Genomic DNA, 23,984 nt, shown 5'->3' with positions numbered 1-23,984 from the left:
TGCAGTTAGTATTTTCAAGAAAATGTTAATAAAATTAAAGAAAAATATGGAAATAGGGGTTCAATTCTAACTGCACTCGTATAGAAGAAATTATTAAGTTTAGGGTTAAATCAATATATATCGTGGATATTTCTAACACATAATGTTTGACAATCCTTAAAGTTTAATTTTAAATTTTCATCATTTTCATCGAAAACAATTGATATCGGTATTCGATATATCCGTCGATTTTTTCACAAATTTGCATATTGATTTTCCACCGATACCAATAGTTTAAACATTGGTTGTAATGTGCTGTAAAAAATGTTGTCTAGGCTCTGGAATGTTTTATTATTATTTTGGATTAATTACATTTCACATCCTCCATGTCTCAAATAACTTTTAAAATGGACTACGAATTTTTTATTTTCTCACATTAACCTCTAAAGTTTTTGAAATTGAATCAATTTACATTTTTTTATCAAATGAATTATTTCAATCTTCATTAATTGATGACATAGTGAGCATGAACTTCGAAATCGAGTTCACATGTAAGTGACATTTTCACTACATAATATAAAACTCATAATTTTAATGCACAACTAGATGTTTAAATATACAAAAGGTGTAACTTTAAGGGCAATATTTTCATTTTCACTACATAATATACAACTCATCAATTTAATGGACAATTAGATGTTTAAATATACAAAAGGTGTAACTTTAAGGGCAATGTGAGAAAATTGAAACCTAATCAATTTAAAAAACAGGTCGAACATGGAGGGTGTCAAATGTAGTTGGCACTATTATTTGTTCAAAATTGATATTAAATGGATCATGTTTTTAGACTATATTTTGTTAGTTATCCAACAGACTTCTTTCTCTTTTGCCTGGTGACCCAGTCTTGTTGTGGCCCGATGGAACTATTTAGTCCCACTGGACTATTAATTCAACTCCAAAAAAAATTCTGAGCTTTTTTATATTTGCCCGACTGGGCTTGTTTCTTATTTATCCGATTGGGCTTTTTACTATTTTGCCCGACCATGTTTTTTACTATCTTGCCCTTGGGTAATTAAGTAGAAACAAAAATCAAGATTAAATAGAGCTGTGTAAGAAGAGAAAAATTACTCGTATATAAACATATAAATGAGAGAGACTAGTTTTCAACACTGCTAGTGGTGGTGATGGTGGTGTCAATGGTGGTGGAAGTGGCGGTGATACATGCAATTCATTCTGAGTGCAAGTGGAAATCGTGGTGGAAGTGTCGGCTACTACTAGTTTCTGGGAAACTGCGGCGGGTCATCTTTCACTCATGCTTCAAGGGTTAGCCACCTCGGGGACTCTATTGTTTGTGCCCATGTGGAGGATTTTTATTGGGTTGTAATCCCTTTATGTTTTTTGTATTTGCTGCAGGGAAAAACCTTTACGCATGCTCCAATTGCATAAGTGGGTCTTCTTTCTATATGCTGGTCCTTCCTAGAGTTGTCAGCTGTATACGTTGGAATCTGTGGTTATGAACTTCGTTTTAAAAATGTTCTCTACAATTTGACCCAAAATAAAAAATAAAAAAATAAAATTGAATTGCTTACCAATTCCTCAATTCATTCCCAATACAAAGGATGCTAAGGCAAAAGACATAGGGGCACTCAATCAAACAGAGAACACTTGCTCAAAATCCAACGGGCCGGATTAAACTCTTGCTTCAAGAAAACCTATCTCATTCCGTCACATGTTGAAGTAACAGTAAAGTTTCAGAAGGATATACAGAGGATCCTTGTTCTTACGTTTTCCCTGCTGACCCCGAAAACTAAGAGGCTGTCTTACTTTTCGTCAGTATTGTAACATCTGTTCGTAACTTCATAAAATTGCCTCTTCCCATATTTTGAATCTCTTGTTCTAGCAATTTGTTTAACTTGTTGATGATGCTATCGGCTCCGTGGATGCAATGGCTAAGACCTCCAAGTACATTTTGGAATTCTTTTTTCGGGGTCACATTGAGATTTCATAACAAAGTCTATATGGACATCGAATAAAGATTCAGATGCAGAACTCGATTAAAATGCCTAAAATCAAAGAAAGGACAATGGTGGACAATTGGCAAGAGACAACGTAAGAAAGTAAACCCAAGTTCAACTATCAAGTATTTTGTGATACAATATGAAAACGCATATCGTTTGAATTTTTAGGTTGCTTGAACAGGTGATAAGATTTTCACCACCTGTAAGGTAGGGATAAAAACACTTGAAAATATTTGCAGGAGTACAAGGTAAATGTAGTATAGTCGGCTCTAGTAAGATTGTTCTCCACGGAGATTGAATGAATAATTTATGTAAAAATCAAATCTTAATTAATTATTTGAAAACAAAGTTTGGAAAAGGTTGATTTTGTGACTTAAAATAATAAAAACGAATTTAATTAAAATTATTAAAGAAAATCAACAAGAAAACAATTTTAAAGAAATCCAATTTGAAAGAAACCGGTTTTAGAAAACAATGATAAAAAGGCACTAGGATTCTGCCGTTACCTTAACAATCCTACGTAGTTTTACTAATTACTTATGAATTATATATGCATGACTCATTACGCTAGAACATATATTCCACTTTGAAGGTTATGTTTTCTGAATGCATTTTCTACATGTGGCATTCAAGCTAGAACGTATATCAAACATGCAATCTGTATGTGGCATTTAGATCAAATGTGTGCATGACTCATTACGCTTTGTGAAATCTCTTTCAAAAGCCATGCAACCCTTAAGACGTGACATTCATCCTAAGTGAACTTAGAATTATTAACCACAAGAAGCATTCCTCAATTTCAGGGTGACATTCCAATAGAAATTGCATCTGATTACTTATCTAAACATCCTAATGGTTGCAAAGTATTAAGATATAAAGACAGTTTAAATACAATGATTAATAATTCAAAATACGCATACATAATATCATAAGCAATTAAATAAAAACCTACATATTCATGCTAAGACTTGTGGCCTCGCCCTAGCAAAAGGAATTAGTTACGCACAACAGTATATTAAAAAGCAAAATATTATTAAGAAGAAAATGATTGAAAAGACCTTGTAAGTTAACTTGAATTGTCAAAAGCTCTCTAAGCTGAATTTTCCAAATTGTGCGTTTAGAACCCTGATGGCTAAAATAGCCTTATTTATACTACTACAAGTTAAAATCCTTCCTAGAAAAAGTCTTAGAATAAAACTAGGAAACAAAATAACTTAAAAGAAACTAGGAAACATAATAGAATAAAATAACTAGGAAATACATTTCTATTCCAACTTTGGGAAATTTGCCCGGCCACAAAGACTCCTAAGTTTATGGACTCAAAACAACTCCAAAACAGACCCAAGATGACTCTTTTTAAAACCTTGAGATGTTTCGAACATATTTCCAGAAGGCCCGTTGTCAAAAGACACCTTTTGGGATGCCAAAAAGCCCAAATAAACTCAAAATACCATTTTCACAGCTGTAACATCCCACATCGCCCAAGGGAGTGGATCATGTAAGCCTTATATGTATATTCTCATCTCTACCTAGCACGAGACTTTTTGGGAGCTCACTAGCTTCGGGTTCCATCAGAACTCCGAAGTTAAGCAAGTTCCTGCGAGAGCAATCCCATGATGGGTGACCCACTGGGAAGTTTTCGTGTGAGTTCCCAGAAACAAAACCGTGAGGGCGTAGTCGGGGTCCAAAGCGGACAATATTGTGCTATGGTAGTGGAGCGGGCCCGGGATGTGGTGGACCCCGGGGCGGGATGTGACAACAGCACTGTGTGCTGCTCCTTTATTTCATTGCTATAAAATAACCGTTTGGTAGAAAATCTGAAACTTTGACACGAACAAGTTGAAAGACTCATAAACATCCTCCAATTGGAATCACTCCAAAATTCGTCTGTGTGATCACTTTTTACATAAGAGGATGTCACATGTCCTACATTGAAAATATAATTACCAAAGAATACTAAAAATATGGTAAAATAAAGGTTCTAAAAGACGCTAGGCGCTAGTTAGGCGGTGGGCTGGGGCCTAGCGCCTAGGCGCTTAGGCAAACTAGGCGGATTTAAGTAAATATATTATATTTTGTGTAAATAAGTGTATGTTTATACTTAAGATATATATAATTTCATCATAAACTACAAAATAAAATGACATATATATTATGAAGTATTGGAACATAATGAAAATATGGAGAATACACATATAATGTGAGTTCATTTAAGTATTCAACAAGTCTCTTACAATTTATTGAAAAAATAAAATGCAAAATGAAAGTTATCTGTTTTTTTTTTTGTTTAAGTGAGTCGCAACCTAGGCAGGTGCCTAGGCGGGTCTGGACGGGTGCCTAAACAGGTCTAGGCACCCTTTCTTAATTTTCAAACGTCTAGACATTAATCGGAACGGTGGCCAACCGCTTAACGCCTTGACGACACTAAGTGGAGATTTTTAGAACAATGGGTAAAATATATAATATAAAATCGATTCATCAATAGATTTTGGAAAATTTCATCTTTCCTTGTCCCATAAGAATTTGGTTACCTTTTGCCTAGTTAATTAGGATTTTCTTTTACGTTTCCTTTATAAATTCAATTTCCAAGTCGAAGTAGGATTAAGGTTTGATGCCGACACAAAGGTATACAAGGAGATGTTATATTATTATCAATCAAGGTCAGGAGTTACTCCATTTTATGGTGGAGCCCAAAATATTGATGAATTTCAATTTATAACACTCGTCAATCCTTTTCTCTATTTCCGCTACGTCAAGTGGTACCAAAGTATGGTTGTCATTTAGAGCAAGGATTTGCCTCGCTTCACGGCAAACGACAATGGGAGACAAAAATATTATACAAACGATGCTGGTTGTTTGAAACTTCAATAAATTTGTATGCAAAGGCTACAAAAGATGATGATTTAATTGACCATATGAGCAAACCAATTTTTACTAATAAGGGAAGCATTGTGGGAATTTCTCAAGGCCTATCACGTCAAATTAATGTTGGAAAGATTCTTCGTTTTCAGGGAAGTGAATGCATAGAAGACTTTCACGATTGGTAGTTGTAACGAGAACATATATGATATACCACATGTTTTTATGCAAATCGTGGAAAATTTTAATTTTTAAGTTATTAACCTTTTAACACACATAACCCATTATTTTTATAAGGACACGTGGTGTACCACCTCGTGTGATGGTCACACTGAAAAATCTCACGTAGTTGTGGAGCAATTCTTTGATGAAATAATAATACCGGAAGAGAAAATGGTCAAGATAGCTACTTACCGTTTAATTAAAGGGAAATCTCGCTTTTTGGTGGGATCGATTGCAGAAGACACAGATTAACGAAGGAACAAAGCCTATCCAAAACTTGGAGTTGGATGAAGCAACTTATTGGAATTTGGGAAAGTTTTGGAATTTATTATGGAATCTTTGCGCGTTGAAATGCTTCGTCTCCCCAAGCCCATCTTCGTCGCCTGCAAAATTTCTGCAATTATTGTTCCATCTAGCTTTTTGGGGTTTCGAGTGACGGAGTCTGAAAGACTTTCATCACCCACTATTTCCAATGCGATGAAACTATTCGCCGCGCAATAAAGTTCTTTGCCTCATTTTACCGTAATTTTTTTTTCAGATCTTGCAAGATGAATTTTCTCGTCACGCAAAAGTTTTGATTTTTTTTTTGACATAGACATTTTGTACGACGAAACATAATTTTTGTCAGCCGCAAAAATTACTTGAGTGACAAATTTTCTTCGTCGTCTAAAGTTTTGTCACAAAACTTTTTTTTTTCTTTTTCTACTAGTGCATTGAACTAGTAATGATTTATTTTAGGCCAGTTGTAGATCTTTCTTGTTTTAGAGGTGTTTCTGTCTTTTTATTTTCATGAAGCCTTGTGACTTTAAATAAGGGGCCTGGCTTAATTAATTGTAGAGACCTAATTCCATAGTACTCTACAAAAGTATATAATTAAAAGTTGGTGAAATTTTGTTGAGTTTCTTACTACTAGATGATCGTTTAATAAACTATATTTTTAAAGTGTCATGAGTATGGAAAACAATGTAAAGCATTTGATGAATTTTAATGTATAAGTGATATAATTATATATAATGGTAAAAGTTTTTTTTGGGGGGGGGGGTGGTGTTGGGGTGGGGACGACTGTGGCGGCGACGTCGTGAGGGTGATGGACTGATGGTATGTTGGTATTGCCAATAATGTTGTGTGGTGGTTGGGGTGTAGGAGTAACAATGGTGGTAACGGTGGTGGTTGTGGTTGTGGTGGTAACGATATTGGTATTGGTGTTGGTGAAAACAATGATGCTAGTAATGGCGTTGGTGATGTAATGTTAGTGTTTTTAGTTGTAAGTAGTGGTGATCACTTTGTTCTACAAAGGGAAAAACAATCTGTAGAAGGATAAATAGTGTCATTTTTCACAAACTAATGAGGGTGCTACAAGAATTGAAAATATTCATTAAAGGCTCAACTCAGTTTTTGATGAAAACAGTTTCAAAAAGCAACCTATTTACTGCTTATAAAAGTTACTGTTAAGAGGCTATTGCTTTTAAAATAAGCAGAATAATTTAGTTTTTTTTATCAATAATGTTTTATTGCTTAACCTTAAAGTAAAACAACTTTTGGTAATAAAAAGAAAAAAACAATACTAAACAGGGCTTTAAAAAACTCTACAAAATCCATATAAAATACCCTAGAATATATGTGAATATCCTAAACTTAAAATCTTCCATCGATGCTTTGCTTGAAAAAGGTTGGAATCATATGATTTGGTTGGAAGCTTCTTAATCCAACTGGAAAAGGTATGGAATCTTTGTGAGGTTAACAAAAAGAGCTTAGTGAATGATATCTATGTATCTATATACTGTGAAATATGAATCAAGATTCAAGAGAAAGCCTTTGTCAATTTTTTTTTTTTTTAAAATCTCATACAGGTTTTTGTTTGTTCAATTTTGCCCTTAATAACTTGAAGCTTATAAAGTTACAGAGAAGATCAACATGATTTGTTCTATAGGATGGTACCTATGTATCCTTGATTATCATGGATATTTACATCAAACTACAAAATTCATTTATTTAAAAAGTTTAAAAATTCTCACCACTTTCTCCTCTCTATCTTCTCTACGATAACTCTCCTCAGCTGCTCACATTTGTTTGACATGTTTACATTGTTAGTTATTATATCTTGGGCTTTTTTTTATTTTTTATTTTGTTTGGATAAACGATATTATCTTCATTAAAAGGGAGGGGGTGGGGTTAGCTTTACAATGAGTTAGTAATAATGTGGTTCAAATTCATCTATGGTGATAAATGAATCGAAGACCTCTCACTTATAAGTGAAGAGAAATAACATTCGACCATAATACTAAGTGACATCTTGGACTCTTCTTTAATGCGAAAATTTGCGCTTAACATAAAAGTTTCTTAAAATTATTCGGTTTTGTAAAATACACCACCCGTGTCTCCAACGTGAGACTTTACTCCCATAAATGATTTTCCTTCAAGCTTTCGAACCTACTCACACCCTCTATTTAGAGGGTATCAAAATTGTTCTTAGTTAAGATGAGTTCGTGTGTGTGTTTTTTTTAATATTTAAAAAATCGACAAATTTGTGTTTTTGTTGTAGAAGATCTGAATGTGAGGTACTTTGGGTAGGTTAGATGAGTGTTTTAAGGTAATTCATTAACTTAAAGCAAGTAGGGGGTGTTTCCAATAGGAAGGATGTGTTCAATAAATTATTCAATAAAAGCACAGATGGTGGATAGTCCTTAGTGCGTTCAATTTGTTTTGGTGGTTTGAGTCTTTCTTTTCAATTCATTTCGTCTCAGATTCAAACTCTTTTTCCTACTCTTAGAATATGTAAAATTAGTGTAGAATATCATTTGCATTCCAGTAAAAAGTAATGCTATTGTTTTCGAACTATTAAATATAAGGAAAATTAATGAAAATGGCTTGAAAATTTTGAGTTTTAATGATAAGGACAAAATAAAGGGTAAAGTGAATAGTATAGGATTGACTTTTTAGTGTAAAAATGTGGTTTTTCGTTAAAGTGAACAGTACCGGGAGCTTTTCGTTAAAGTTCCCTTAAATATATGACATAACAAAGTAGGAATTGGTACAAATTGTTTAAAAGTTTTTTTTAAGGTCACATAGGCACTTGAACTGTTATTGAAAAAAAAAAGTTGATGTGCTACCTTATGGAAAAAGTGGTTTAGGTTGAAGTTTTAGAATTCAATCTTTAATGATAGTGCTATGAGAATTAAATTCAAAATGTTCGAAAGTATAACTGCAAACTCCTCTAAAACTAGAAGAAGTTTAGAGTAAATGCATCTAATAGAAGCACGAATCCTACATACAACTTGTATACGAGCTGACATTAAAATTTATGGGAAACTCCGGCGCTGACTTTCTAGAAATATGTGTTGAGGCACCGATATAGAAGACTTTCTAAATTGTGAAAAGTTGGATGAAGTCTAATTTGATAGCTGTGTAAAATATAATGCATCGTTGAATTCTGCAATACCGTTGAATAATCCAAAATGCGGCATTGGATATAGCACCTTTTACAAGATTAAATGTATCAAATACTTCCTAAGATTCTTGAGTTGCACCAATCATATAAAAGAAGAATTTTCTAACTCCACATGTTGGTCAAGGCTTCTTGGCATTGGCTCCCTCTGCCTATCCATTCCCGACTCCCCAATCTTTTCTTTATATAAATCTGGACAGCATGGATGCAACAACAATACAAAGCAAAGCATAAACGAATGTCTTTCAACTCAAGGGCATGGCTTCTAGGCATAGGGCTCCTTTTTTGTATGCTGTCCATTTCTTTTGGGAGAATGCCTCAGAATTCCGGTCGAGTGAAAGCAGTTAATCTTGGAGGGTGGCTGGTTACAGAAGGCTGGATTAAACCTTCTCTTTTCGATGGCATTCCCAACAAGGATTTCTTGGTAATATAATTTACTTCATTCATATGTTGGTAATTTAATTCATATCTTTCATATGATATATTTTAGCTTTTCAACTTTAGTTACATATTTTTCATTTTATACCGTCGTAGGATGGAACTGGACTTCAGTTTAAATCTGTCACAACTGGGAAATATCTTGCGGCTGAGTTGGGAGGAGGAAGCATCATAGTTGCAAACAGAACGTCAGCTTCAGGCTGGGAAACATTTAAAGTAAATTTGATTTGCATTTATCGATATATAATAATGTAGATTGTTTTCACTAACATTTACATGGTGCTTCTTAATTTGTTGCAGTTGTGGAGGATCAACGAAACCACGTTTAATTTCAGGGTCTTCAACAAAGATTTTGTGGGGCTTGATGTCAATGGCAATGGAACTCAGGTGGTAGCTGTTTCGAAAACACCGGGTAGTTTGGAGACGTTTGAAATCATAAGAAAACCTGATGATTTGCGCCGGGTTCGAATCAAAGCACCGAATGGATTCTTCTTGCAGGTGATGATTAATGTTCCTATTCTTGTTTTAATTTGTGAGATAAATTGTGATGGTTTGATTGTGAATCTGTATATGTGCTGCAGGCAAGATCAGAGGTGCTGGTGACAGCTGATTATGCGAGGAGTACTGAATGGGGAAACAATGATCCATCTGTTTTTGTGATAACCTTTTCTGGAAAATTGGAAGGAGAGTTTCAAGTAACCAATGGTTATGGTCCAAAAAAGGCTCCACAAGTTATGTGGGTAAGAGATTTTAACATCACAAAACTTTAGCAAGACCTCTGTTGTTAGACCTGTTTATTTTGTCAAACTGTAAATCTCAGTCACATATTTAAGAATTAACATAATCAGTGGTCAAGATTCACAGTCTGGCAACGGAAAGATAATTTGGCAAGAAACATGTTACCTTACTAGTGGTGCATGTTTAATGGATATAATTCACATATATCTGACAAGATACATTGCTTGAAATGTGGTATTCATCAGGAACATTGGAATACATTCATAGTTGAGGATGACTTCCACTTCATATCAACAAATGGGTTAAACGCTGTGAGAATACCAGTTGGTTGGTGGATTGCAAGTGATCCCACTCCTCCACACCCTTATGTTGGAGGTTCATTACATGCACTAGACAAAGCCTTCTTGTGGGCACAGTATGTATTCACTTTTATTATTCTGCATCTTATACGTTAACACATTTGCCTCCACTACTTTCACTTTTAGAAACGAGTTAAAAATAAATGTGTGGTCCTAGGCCTTTTTAGCTGAATAAGTCGAGGGCAATTGCAATAAAACAAAAACTAGGTGGTGGTTGAGTTTTTAGATCCAACCCAAAATCCAACTTAAGCATGTTGATATATAACATTTTTTGGGACCAGTACCACTATATGAACCACTTCCAAAGTTTGAGAAAAATCATAAACTAAAACTATAGCTGACTTTATTAGTTTTGTTTTTAAGAAATCTTTTTATAATACATACATATTTGTATTTTGGCAGGAAATATGGATTAAAGGTAATAATTGATCTCCATGCAGCACCAGGCTCTCAAAATGGTTTTGAACACAGTGCTTCCAGAGATGGCTCTCAGGAATGGGGACAAACAGATGAGAACATACAACAGACTGTTCATGTCATTGATTTCTTAACCTCCAGGTAAATAAATATGTACACTTGAAGCCAAAAAAAGAGACATCATAAGCCACTCCTACTTTAATTGGAAAATTAAGTGGTAGAATCAAATTATTTGTACAATCTTAATTATTAAGAGTAACACTTGACTCCTTACATGTAAGAAGTCATTTTATCTTTACATGACGATATGACATTAGAATCAGAATCGTTCATTATCATTATCATCATCTAAAGATCATCCTTAAAGAAAATTTCATTCGATATGGAAACTGTATAGCAAGCCATATGTGTCGAAAAAATTGATAGCTCATAACATAATGAGGATTACTAAAATATTCTCCAAATCAAATAAATATTTTTAGACATGATCGTTAGATGATGATAATGGTAATAAATATTTTTATAACGCTTGTACAATATAATAATAATAACATGCCGTCACAAAGAAAATGACTTTTTACATGCAAGAACTAAGAAGTCAACCAGTGTTCTTAATTAATGACCATTTTCTGTACAATCAGTAATAGTTTTGCCGGATTACTGTACAATCAGTAATCAGTACTCCACGTATCATGAAAAAGCTGCTCTTGCCGGATTATCGGGGTATATGTTGTCCTGTGAGCACTAATCAAGTTAATTCTTGCTTAAATGTATAACTCGAATTTACAGTCTAGAAATATAACTACTTGAATAGCAACTTAAATCTTGCCAGAGAAATTACTCAAAACATCACCCTCTTAATTCTAGGGTTCTTCTTAATTGTTAAATCCAAATTTGATGGCACGTGCTTAGGTATGTTAGGAGCCCAAAAATTCTATGTTCCATTCATTAAAATTTTAAATCCCTAAATTTGGTGGTGGTGTACTATTGTAGGTATGCTAAGAGCCCAAACCTATATGCAGTTGAGCTCATCAACGAGCCTTTCTCACCAGGAGCGTCCCTACAGAACGTGACCAAGTTCTACAAGGCTGGTTATGCTGCAGTTCGAAAGCACTCCTCCACAGCATACGTGGTGTTGTCAAACAGGCTAGGACCAATGGAGCCCAGGGAGCTTTTCCCCCTTGCCAAGGACTTCAAGCGTTCTGTGATCGATGTCCATTACTATAACCTCTTTGTGAGCACCTTCGACAACATGACTGTCCAACAAAACATAGACTTCATCTACACCAATCGGTCCCAGCAATTGAATTATGTCACCACATCGAACGGCCCTCTCACTTTTGTTGGTACGCGATCAACTCCCCGTTTTGTTTCTGACATATAAAAGTTCAGATTTCTTTACATAAAAAAATTCGGGAGTGTGAAATCATTACTCTCGACCTAAATACCATTCGTTAATTATTTGTAGGTGAATGGGTGGCTGAGTGGAATGTTAAAGAGGCAACAAAGGCGGATTACCAAAGATTTGCCAATGCTCAATTAGAAGTTTGGGGGAGAGCAACATTTGGGTGGGCTTATTGGACTCTTAAGAACGTCAATAACCACTGGAGTCTTGAGTGGATGATAAAGAATGGTTATATAAAACTTACTTAGATTGGTGACATCAATACGCATAAACATTTCTCTTTAGTCATCACAATCTATATACTGTAATCTTAGTTCAATTGGGTCCCTTTTCTGATGACGTCCAAATTGTTTCGATTTAATATGAGACGTCTATTAATTCTGTAATATGACAGCAATAAGGGCATTTTTATAACTAATGTATCCAACTTGGCCAGAATTCCACTCACTTTCCATCATGTATCCAACTTTTGCAAGGAGTCTAAAAAACCCATTTTCACAAGCAGGTTTCAAAGTGATCTAACATACAAACATGTTGCAAGTGGTGGATTGGTCTAGTGGTAAGGGTTTTTCTCTTTAACTCACTGCGTTCCAGATTCAAATCCTACCCTCTCTCCTTAGTGTATATTAATTAGTATAGAATACCGTTTGTATTAACAAATTCTTGAGAATATCAAACACATCGAGAAAAGAAATGACATTGTATGTATTTATAAGTAATAGGGCTACTTCTCATATTGCTCATTAGTTTTATGGTGAAACATCAACTTTGTCTATGGTACCAGAGCATGATGTCCTACATGTGAAGCCCAACACCACACATGCTCAACATCACCCCATTTGTGTTATCCACGTGTTAAACTTGAAAATTTATCCCACATGAGAAGGCGTGTTGAGAGTATCAATCTTATATTGGAAAAAGAATGGGTATTGCATTTACTTATAAGTAACTAGGCTACTCCCCATATTATCAATTAATTTTATGGTAGAACCTCAACTTTCTTAAAAAACATGCAAAACTGTTACTTACAACGAGGGTTTTTGCCTTAGGAAGTTAATCATTGTAATGGAATAATCTGCAATTGACATCTATTTTGTTACTCTTCATCACGGCGTCTGAAGAGCTGCTGGATAGACCTTTAGTGTTGTGAGTTATAAGATTCCAAACATTGTGAGCATTTTTCAATAAATTCCCCCCATATGAGTAAAAGGAAGAGTCAATTGTATCAGCATTAGTTTCCGTTCTCTACAAAAATGGACGAACATATATAAATAAGTCTGGAGAAGAAGAAAAAAAAATCACGAAGAGAGGAGTGAACACATCCAAAGCAATAACACATGTGCATTCATCAAACATGAGGATTTGGATAAAAATACTTAAAAATACTTGCAAGAGTATAAGGTAGTTGTAGTATGAACAACTCAAGTAAGGTCATTTCCACAGGGATCGAATGAATAATTTGTATTTAAACTAATTCTTAATTAATTACTTGAAGGAAAGTTTTGGAAAATGTTGATTTTGTGACTTAAAATAATAAAAACGAATTTAATAAAAAAACAAATTAAGAAATCAACTAGAAAATAATTTAAAGAAAATCAATTTAAAGAGACACTAGGGTTCCGCCATCACCTTAATAATACTACATAGTTTTTCCAATTACTTATGAATTACTCATGCATATTTTAAGGTTAGGTTTTCCTAATATATATCCTATTTGGAACCTTCAACATAGAACGTATATCTAATATGCAGCCCGTCTGAGTGTTCGGATCAAATATGAACATGAAAGACTCATTAAGTTTTGTGAAAACCCTTTGAACCATGCAACTCTTAAGACGTGGTGTTCATCCTAAGTGAAATTACAATTATTAACCACCAGAAGCCAACGTCAATTTCAGGGAACATTCCGACAAAAATTGCATCAAATTACTTTTCTAAATATCCTAATGGTTGCGAATCACTACGACACTTAGATAGTTTAAACACAGTGATTAACAATTCAAAACATGCATGCATAATATCATAAGTAAATTGAAAAGAAACTACATATGCTTGCTAAGGCTCGTGACCTCGCCCTAGCAAAAGAAATTAATTACAAACAATCATAAAACAAAATATTATTAAGAATATAGAAAGAAAACACCTTGTAAATAAACTTCAATCGTCAATACAAAGTAGTGCGTCTCCTCCTCTAAATCCTAATGTCTAAATAGCCTTATTTATACTATTACAAAATAAAACCCTAACTAGAAAAGGTCTTAAAATAAAACTAGAAAATAAATTAAGATAAACTAGGAAACAATCTCCTAGTCAAACATGGAGAAATCTGCCACGTTTTAGACCTAAATCTCTTCCAAATCCGGCCCATGATAGTTTTTTTTTTTTTTTTTTTTTTATCTTTTGTCTTTTGAACAAATAATATTATTTATAAGCTAAGCCTTACAATGAGTTACCAATAATGTGGTTCAAATTCGTCTTTGGCGAGAATCGAACCTAAGACCTCTCACTTATAAGTGCAAAGGAGTATCATTAGACCGTAGTACTAAGTGGCATGATAGCTTGTTTTAATGATTAGAACAATCTGAATACATCTTCAGAAGGGGCCGAATCCAAAATAGGCCATCTTGTGACACACCTCGACCCGGAATGTCCACTAGGACTCCGAATCGAGTTGTGCTGGCCGACACTTGGAAGGTGACGAAGCCATAAAGTGTGATGATGTGGAAAAATGTGAATAAATTTAAACCTAAGAGTGCCTAAATACCAGAGTGCACTGGTGAGCGGGAATGAACCCACTTCACACGTGATGTTAGAGCATAAGCAAGTACAGAAGAGTGAATTAAGAATCATACCCTCGAAATAATCTCCAATACTAAGAATAGTCATGAATTTTCGACGATAAGGAAGCTCATTCAATAAAACCTGGAGGGTGAAGACAAGATAAGGGTGAGTGACCCTGTAAATAAAATTTTGATAGAAACCATATAAAACATTATAACCCATCGTTACAACACCTGTATAATTTCCAGAAAAATCATAAATATACCACAACACAGCATCTCGTCAGCAATATCAAATAATCATGTGATTAAAAACTCATACTAGTACGCAAGTCGGAGTCACCTATGGTGACCTGTACGACTTACCCATATCTCATCACATATACTAGTTCATCACATATGCTAACTTATCACATATCTCATCACATATGCTAGCTCGTCACATATTCATCACATATGCTAGCTTATCACATATTCATCACATATGCTAGCTTATCACATATCTCATCACATATGCTAGCCCATCACATATTCATTACATATGCTAGCTTAGCTCATCACATATTCATCACATATGCTAGCTCATCACATATCTCATCACATATGCTAGCTTATCACATATCTCATCACATATGCTAGCTCATCACATATTCATCACATATGCTAGCTCATCACATATCTCATCACATATGCTAGCTTATCACATATCTCATCACATATGCTAGCTCATAAGTCAGAGTCACCTCTAGTAACCTGTACGACTTATCCATAGCTCAATAAGTATACCTGCAAACGAGTCGAAACCACCTAAAGTGGTCTGTACGACAGGACTAGGTGTAAATAAATACGCTCAAGTGCTACGATCACGTGAAGACTGTGTGAATAATCGCAGGTCACCTACAAGTCGGAACCACCTATAGTGGTTTGTACGACAGGACTATGCACCTACCTTGGATCCAAGGTGAGCGTAAGGTGCGGGAGGTGAACATCACGTGAAGGATTGTGCCCTGGCCAAGGGCGGGAGCACTAACATCGGGGTGCAGGTTTATGAGCTCTCAATGCATCTCAACATAACATGTACGATTCATGAGCAACTCGTACGACAATGTCGGGGTTGCTTAAGACATAATATAGTCATGCCATAACCCCATCATGTCAACTAATACCATAAACTCACCTGAACTTACATGGGTGTCCTGAGTTCACCTTCGCACTTCCAAGCATTTAGAATGATTATGTGCAGGCAATATACATATGAATATGCCATGATGCAATCAAAATTCAACCATAACATAGTATTCCTAAATATATATGGCATAAAATGCATAATCCGTAACGCCCTACTCCCGAACTACTTATTTTCGGAAATAATTATCGATGATATGCCCAACTAGATGCTAGTTTAATTATCATTACTTACATTTCCTTACTTTAAATTCCTGATTCTTCACACATTGATTTATGACCAATATTTAACCACCAAATCATAAGGTTAAATCTTATATTTTCCACCAATGTCCCTCACATTACTCAATTCCCTAAACAAGGCTATTGTCTCAATTATTTAGTCTCATTTATTGTATGGATGCATCTAATGTCTGGTTAGACTGCCTACGTAGCCTAAATAGGGATCAAGCCATTCGTAGTTCACACATTACTTCAAAGCATTCACAGTAATCGTAAGCCATAATCAATTTATAAACGTTTATGGAATTATCAATCATATATATATATATATATATATATATATATATATATATATATATATATATAATATACGATGGAAAGGAAAAGACCCACTCACTTGAGGTCTGTGCTACGACTCCCTAGCACGTATATTGAGACATCATGAACCATTGTCGCCTGCGGCCAAGTCCAATTTGGCCTGGAAGAGCCCCAATTTTGCTAAAACCTGTCGGAAACCCTAGAATGGGTGTTCTTCAATTTGACATCCTCAGTGTTCCAACGTCTTCACCACTGCTTGGGCTTTGTTCCTGGGTTCTAGGGGAGTGTTCTAGTGGTGGTAATTGAAGGAAATGGTTTCACAATTGATGGATTTAACACATGGTTCCCCGCGGCACCCACGGGTGTTTTTCACCAAATTACAATCAAATCCCTTCCAAATTTGGATGGAAATGGAAGAGGAAAGGACTAGGTGATGATTGGGAGTGGTGCCTTGATCCAATTCGTGAGAAATCCGGTGGAAAACCACCGGAAAATATAGAGAGATGGATGCACGGGTCACGCGGGTTGGGGAACCCGTTTCTCCCTTTCCCCCGTTTCTCCCTCTTTCTCCTTTCCCTCCTTTCTTGCTTTCTGATTGGCTAGCCCTTCCTCTCTCCCCTCCTGATTCAGCTAGTCTCTCTCTCTCTCTCACCAGTTGGGCAGTTCTGCCCTTCCTCCTCCCCTCCAGTTCTCCCATTTCTTTTTCCTCTCTAATCTCAACATCCTCCTAATAATAATAATATCTTTTATGCCAAGATATAAAATAGCAATATATATATACACACAAAATTTTATCGAGAACTTCAAGAATACACTATAGAAATATTTCTTACGTCTCACTATACGTTGGTCCACGAAAGTCAATACCCTCGTCTCAAGGGTATTCTCGTGAATTCACATTTTAAATTTTATAAAATCATAAAATTTGGGATGGGTTGTCACATCTTGGGCTCCAAAATTCGCAATTAAGCCCAAAATGTCACATTGACAACACTGGGCGCTGCTCCTTTATTTCAGTGCCAGAAAATAACCGCTAGGTGGAAAAATCTGAAATTTTGATACGATCAAGCTAAGCGACTCATGAACGTCCTCTAAATAGAATCACTCAAAAATTCCACAATTTGATCATTTTTTCTCATGAGGAAGTCGAAAGTCCTTCGTTAAACATATATAACAAAGTATCAAAATTTTCACAAAATAACCAATAAACTATAACTGAGAATAAGGTAAAATATATTGTATAATATCAACTCATCAATTACTGTTAGCTCACACTTCATCAATGTGTAGTAAATTTTCAGTCAATGTTCACACTATGCCATTTCAGTTAGATAGCTCTACACATAAGTTTCCCGAAGAAGGGATTGGGTCGAGGAGTTTGATACCTTGCAGTTTACCAAAAAACCAAAAAAAAAAAAAAAAAAAAAAAAAAAAAAAAAAAGTAGAAATGTTTGTAATATGCCAGAAAGGAGTCAAATTCCAATGCTAGTCGGAGCCGTGACAAACCTCATTCGCTTATCTCACCACTACAATGTTCGATCTTCTTGACAAGACGCATATAGCTGGTGTGCGACCAAGTGGTGGCAGTGGCCAACTGGGATAAGAATGAATCACACAGTGCATATACAAGTGTTCCCCAAAAATATATTAATAACAATAGTAATAAGAGCAATTTGTTTGGGCTCACTGACTCCGGAGTCCACTTTGAAATCCTATCTGAGAGCTCAGACCACCTCACTCCATATCTTAACATGTCTGAGGGTTCAGGCCACGTAGACGATCAGATCCGGGAATACCTCTTCCTCTTAAATGCCTAGGTACGCATCATTTGACATGCTAATATCTCACTACTATGATCGTGTGAACCACCACAAGACATAGTTGAAAGGCCACCTACCAACAATTACAGTCACTGTAATCACCAAATGATCGATCTACCCCTACTTCATCTCAACGATATGACTGAGGTTGCCTATTCTCCACTGCCTATAAATAGAGCCAAAGGCCTTCAAACTCAGGACCTTCGTCATATTCAATCTCTACGATTCAACAAAACCTTGAGTGATTCTTCAATCAACCCAACTGCTCTTCAACACAAACCCAATTGCTCTTCAGCAAAACTCTTTTAGCTCTTTAGCTACAATCTGAAAGCTTTCCTTTAAAGCAAACACTACCTATGATCTCTCAGATCTAAAAATTTTACAACTCTGCCACCCCGTAATGATTTGGTTTATGTGTGCAATTCTAACCACCATGATTCCCTCTCAGAGGCGTACGTTTTGTACTAAGTCCAATCCTATACCAGTTATCTCGGTGGATCCTCTAGCATTATCTTGTCATTCATGATTTGAATCTTACTAGAGTTTTACTGCTTTCTTTACATTCCGGTTAGTTTACATTTCAAGTCATGTAGTTCGGCCCATCGTCTTAGATTTCATTGTTGTAAATGTTTGTAATCTTGACTCCATTATGAAATGATTACATTTTGTTTTTCACTTTAGTTTCTATTTTCCTTTCATTTATTTTTTTAAGCAAGCATACACACAAAGTTACATTGAATTTTAATTCCTCGTTCACTCGAGACCCAAAAAAAAAAAAAAACCTAAATGAACCAGCATCCCACTCGGTTCACAATAATTTGGTTAAGAAGTAATATTTACGCACAACTTCCACACACATTCAAGCACAAACACTGTTTGTTGGAAGCCTCCAACAATGACACGCCTTCTCTCTTTCTCTCGGGCCATCTCGTGACCCTAGACAGAAAGCAGCACCCAAGACAAATAGTCGTTGAACACACTCCAAACTCTATGCCGAAAGCGAATGTGAATCAAATTTTTATAGCTAACTCATTTGAGGTTTAACTCGCTTCCCCACCTCTTAATGTAGATATAATTTATTGAAAAAAAGGGTTTAGGAGTGCTAAGTTGGACTGAAAATTTTCATTCTGCCGTTATAATTTTCGATGAAAAAAAAAAAAAAAAAAAAAAAAAAAAAAAAAAAAGGATGAAATTAGACTTCATTGAAATGGATACAAGAAAAAACCATGAAGAAATCATTTCATTGATAACTTTCACGTAATGACCATGAGAAAAAAGAAAGTCGTAGATACATCATAATATACAAATACTGCAGCAGGTACATTTTCTTTCCCACAATTATGCCTAAAAGCCATCGGTACGAAAAAATAAAAACACCTTCATGCATGTAAATAATCACCCACATGAGTACAACCGTACAAACCAAAAGCCATAGGGAAAGAAAGTACTCGTAACAAATATTCTATGTAATTAACGGTATACAAGTGCACACACAACACAGATACGTTGTTCTTCTTAAGAGTATTGTATGAGAACACATTTCGTTAAACAATTGCAAAAAAAACATATGGAATACTGTCTGTTTATGGTAATGGTTACTACATATTTGTATGGTAATGGTTCACCCGAAGATCTAGAAATTCATTTCGAACAATTGAACCTTTTCGAACTGTTTCTTTTTAAGAGCCAAAATAACAGATGCTAAGAAGTGCAAAAGACACATATCCCAAAAAAGTGCCGCGTCTTTGTTAGTTACTTTTTAAGTAATTTATACGCTGTCAATGTGGGCTTGGTTTTGATAAATAAAGTGGGCATTTATTACCAAATTAAACACACAAGTACTTCTATTTTCTTGGATTCATTTTAATAAGAAAATGATTGTATTAACTTTTACCTATAATCCATGAGTGCAAATTGATAAAAGAACTAAAATGAATTAAATCTCACCTGAGAGAGTAAGGCCCCGTTTGGGATTGAGGTGATTTTAAAAAAAGCCACTGTGAAAAAAAGCTGAGGGTCATTTTTGTGTTTGGTAAACTGAAAAAAAGGGCTTATTTTGGAAGCTGCTGTGAGAATAAGCTGAAAATCAAAGGAAAAGCTGAAGCTGCTATTTGCTGCTTTGAAAAAAAGCCAATTTTTTCAAAGCACACGGAGCTACAGTGCTCATTTAATGAAAAGACACACTATCATCCTGCTTTTTTTTTCCAAAAGCACTTTCACAAAAACGTTTACCAAACACTCTACTGGCTTTATTTCACAGCCGCTTATTCTCACAGCACAGCCGCTTATTCTCACAGCAGCTTTTTTTCAAAGCACAGCAATACCAAACCAGCCCTAAGTAGGTGCTGGTGCATCTTAATTGGTCTCTAAGTAGGGTCACATAATAAGGGGGGGAGCACCGCTAATAATCGCACATGACGCATGATGAGATACTTATAGGTGCTTCCAATGATGTGTTTATTGGGCGCATCAAAGCTTTTACCCCACAAATGGGATTTAAGCAACAAATACAAGTGGTGTACGCATTGCACTAGCAAGTGACAGTAATAAGCAATCAAAGTCGCATGCCCAACATGTTGGTGGGAAAGAAAGACATCTTTTATTAATCTGAACAAATAAACTTTTTATTTATTTCTGTTTAGTTGTTGATGGAAATAGCAAATGTGCAAAACCAATAATCCATAAGCACTAGATTTCTTTAGGTAAGAATGAAATCTCATACTCCGCCCTATTTCCTGTCGATCGGATGTGGGTGAACTCAAAATACGTGTGATTGATACACATGTATTCGTAAGTACTTGGATAATAGAGATATAGTATGTTCACCATAAAACGAGAGATAGTATTCGGAATGGTCGGTCCCCTACTATCGTTATTTTAGGGAGGATATTTTTGGTTGTGATGGTGGGAGCTCTACTCTTACTAGACATTGTAAGAGAAGCAACTTACTTGTAAATGCCCACTTGAAGATATTCGTAGGTGCTAAGAAATCTCTTTGCTTAAACAAGTTTTTAGGCCAATTAATAAAGAGGACAAAACTATGAGCATATGGACGTCTCAACTTTATGTGAGCTGTTCACATGTGTAGGCTCCAAAATTTTTGGAGGACCACTGGTATAATCGGTCCCATTCAGGAGGCTTACAGGCTACAGGTATACGTTCATAGTGATTGCTATATCTAGCAATGATTAATGGTCAATTTGGGACACATCCAGCGCTGATATTAGCAGCCATAGAAAATTTAGGCAGAGAGGGATCGATAACTTTCTTCCACCATGAAGTGATAGTTACCTCTTTTGGCTGCACTGCCTTTCAATTGGAGTAGGATTCTCTCCCTCCTATTTTCATCCTCTTCCCTCCCCTCCTTTCACCGTTTTCTTTTTGTTTTTCTCTCTATAAAAAAAATCAATACAAAATGTTGATGTAGTTTAATCGTACTCGTTTAAATAGGATGAGAGGGAAGGGGAGAGAGATTAGGAGGGAAGAGAATCCTCCTCCCTTTCAATTTCCCTCATATATCCAACTTTCACGAGGATTTGGTAATCTACAAACCATTTTTCACAAGGTGGTATTCAAACTATTAAGAGATAATGCATGTGGTTAAATATCCTAATAGATAGGTTATTGAGTTTTTATTCATCTGTCCCGGGTTCAAAACTCTCAAATCTCCTAAAGTATTGTAATAATTCTGAATACTCTCCTCCTCCTCTAGATAATAATAAAATTATAAAAAAAAACCTTTAAGAGATAATGATTTCATACTTTTTTTTTTGTGGTTGTCTATATTCCGTGAAGTATTACTTTTCTTTTTGTGGTTGTATAGAGAAACCAATTATTTTTTTTTAACAAATGATATTATCTATACTAAGACCATCTCTAACATTTGGGGATAAAACTTAAAAATTTAAGTCATAAAATTTTAAGTCATAACCTAGAAATTGTTTTTCTCCTCAAATGCTTATGATTTTAAATAATGATTTTAGCCTTTTTTTTTTCAGTGACTTTTTTTGTAAATAAAATTTATGTAGATTATCCTAATTTATTTTTATGAACATTTTAATATAAAAATATTCAAATACGTCAAGAAAAACATGCGACTACTGCGTACTTGGTCAAGATAGTAAAGACCCAATATACGTGCTAAGATAATTTTGTTAGGTTTTTTTCCCTCATTATATATAAGGCCTCCAACAAAAAGTACACGTAGGTTCGAATTACAGATGTGATTCGTGAATGAAATGAATTGAGGATTACTAGAACTCTCGGAAATAATGCAAGACTAATAGGTCAGCTTCTACCTCTCAAGCTATTCCATAGAGAACAACTTGTATATATTAAAATAGTTTACTATAACGTTACTTTTCAAATAACACAATAAAATAACGTTATGTCAGAGAAAAATTTACACATAATATTACATTATTGGACTATTCTTATAGAAAATAATCCTCATATAACTCGAACTAATACCTAGTACTTCCTATATTAGCCCATTTTTTGGTATAAAATACTTCCCATATTAGAGCCAAAAAAGTAAGTGCACCGCACCTTTTCGCATCTCTATCTCCTAGGTGTCAAAAATTGAAGTGAGTATATATAGCTAGGTTAAGCAAAACATTGGACATTATAGACAGAGCTAGTATGGAACAGTATCTAGTTAAAAAGTAAATCCTAAAGATTGTAATTCCATAAAAATTGACCATATAGAAAATTATAATCTCCCATATCTTCCTCTGTTGCTAATAATAATTGATTCCTGCTTCAGACAATTAGCTCCGAGATGACATTAATTTATAACAAATAAAAGATGATGGGTTTTTTTCGACCCCGAAAGGCCCAAAGGAGCACAGACCCAAAAGAAGTCAAAATCCAAAGGGAGGTGGATCTTCTTTGCCCCCCCCCCCCCTCAATTTCCATACTCTTCTCATCCCCTCCTATTTGTGTGGTCACGGTTAAGCCACGTCAACATTTTATATTGATTTTTATTTATAAAAATAATAAAACAAAAAGTAATAGGAATTCAAAATGTTGACGTGGCTTAACCGTGACCACACAAAACAGGAGGAGATGGGAAGAGTATGGAAATGGGAACGCAGACAATCCACCTCCAATCCAAAGAGCATGGAAAAGTGAGGCCGAGCGATTCAAGGAGCCTAGGGCTTCCGAGTCCCTTGTCAGCAATCATGCTGAGCACTTCCTCGGAAAGTACTCTCTAAGCAAAGGAAGGTGAGGTAATCTCTGACAACTTTTAGGCACGAGGCCCAGGAATAGAGGAGGCATGCTTACTCAGATGTCAACTATGAGCCACGTGATAACTAAACGGGGAACAAAAAGGACATAATGGCTCACATGTGGAGCTCTTGGGTTTGAAATCTTACCAACTCTTAGGCCGAGCAAGGCGGTCAGCCATCTCGTCCTAAGACGGGGCACAAGTGGATCTGTGAGGAGGTCATCTTGTTGCCATGTGTCGGCCAAAGAGGAGAAGGACAACTCGCAGGTCAAGTCAATGCATACGACACTTACTTTAAAAGTAAACAAAGTATTAAAACTCTAGTAAGATTTGGGCCATGAAGGGAAAGATAATGTTAAAGGAGTCCATCAAAATCACTAGTGTCGGATTGGACTTAGTACAAAACATACACCTCAGAGAAGAAGGCTTTGTTGAAGAGCACTTGGGTTTGTGTTGAAAAACATTTTGGTTGATTGAAGAAACACTAAAGTTTTTATTTTTTTATTTATAAATCGTACAGATTGAATTTAACGAAGGTCCTGAGCATGA

The 23,984-nt window shown here is 35.4% G+C and overlaps 1 protein-coding gene across 1 annotated transcript; it reads left to right on the top strand.

The window, feature by feature from the left end:
- The first annotated feature begins 8,605 nt into the window (after positions 1–8,605).
- On the top strand, positions 8,606–12,318 carry LOC126631112 (probable glucan 1,3-beta-glucosidase A). Its single transcript, XM_050301265.1, has 8 exons — positions 8,606–8,947; positions 9,058–9,177; positions 9,262–9,459; positions 9,543–9,701; positions 9,945–10,114; positions 10,461–10,616; positions 11,469–11,821; positions 11,944–12,318. The coding sequence occupies exons 1-8, from the start codon at positions 8,729–8,731 to the stop codon at positions 12,126–12,128; spliced, it is 1,560 nt and encodes a 519-aa protein (XP_050157222.1). The 5' UTR covers positions 8,606–8,728; the 3' UTR covers positions 12,129–12,318.
- Positions 12,319–23,984: the final 11,666 nt, after the last annotated feature.

This window comes from Malus sylvestris, chromosome 8 (genome assembly GCF_916048215.2).
Source record: "Malus sylvestris chromosome 8, drMalSylv7.2, whole genome shotgun sequence".
NCBI classification, from domain to species: Eukaryota; Viridiplantae; Streptophyta; class Magnoliopsida; order Rosales; family Rosaceae; genus Malus; species Malus sylvestris.
The sequence above is the reverse complement of the archived record's forward strand: the minus strand, read 5'-3'. Positions and strand labels throughout refer to the sequence as shown.

What these genes read in the sequence shown, in the direction of transcription:
- LOC126631112 (XM_050301265.1), top strand. Translation starts at nt 8,729, where the DNA reads ATGCAACAACAATACAAAGCAAAGCATAAACGAATGTCTTTCAACTCA. An exon ending in AAAGCCTTCTTGTGGGCACA is followed by an intron (nt 10,115 to 10,460) that starts GTATGTATTCAC and finishes GTATTTTGGCAG; the next exon opens with GAAATATGGATTAAAGGTAA. An exon ending in CGGCCCTCTCACTTTTGTTG is followed by an intron (nt 11,822 to 11,943) that starts GTACGCGATCAA and finishes AATTATTTGTAG; the next exon opens with GTGAATGGGTGGCTGAGTGG.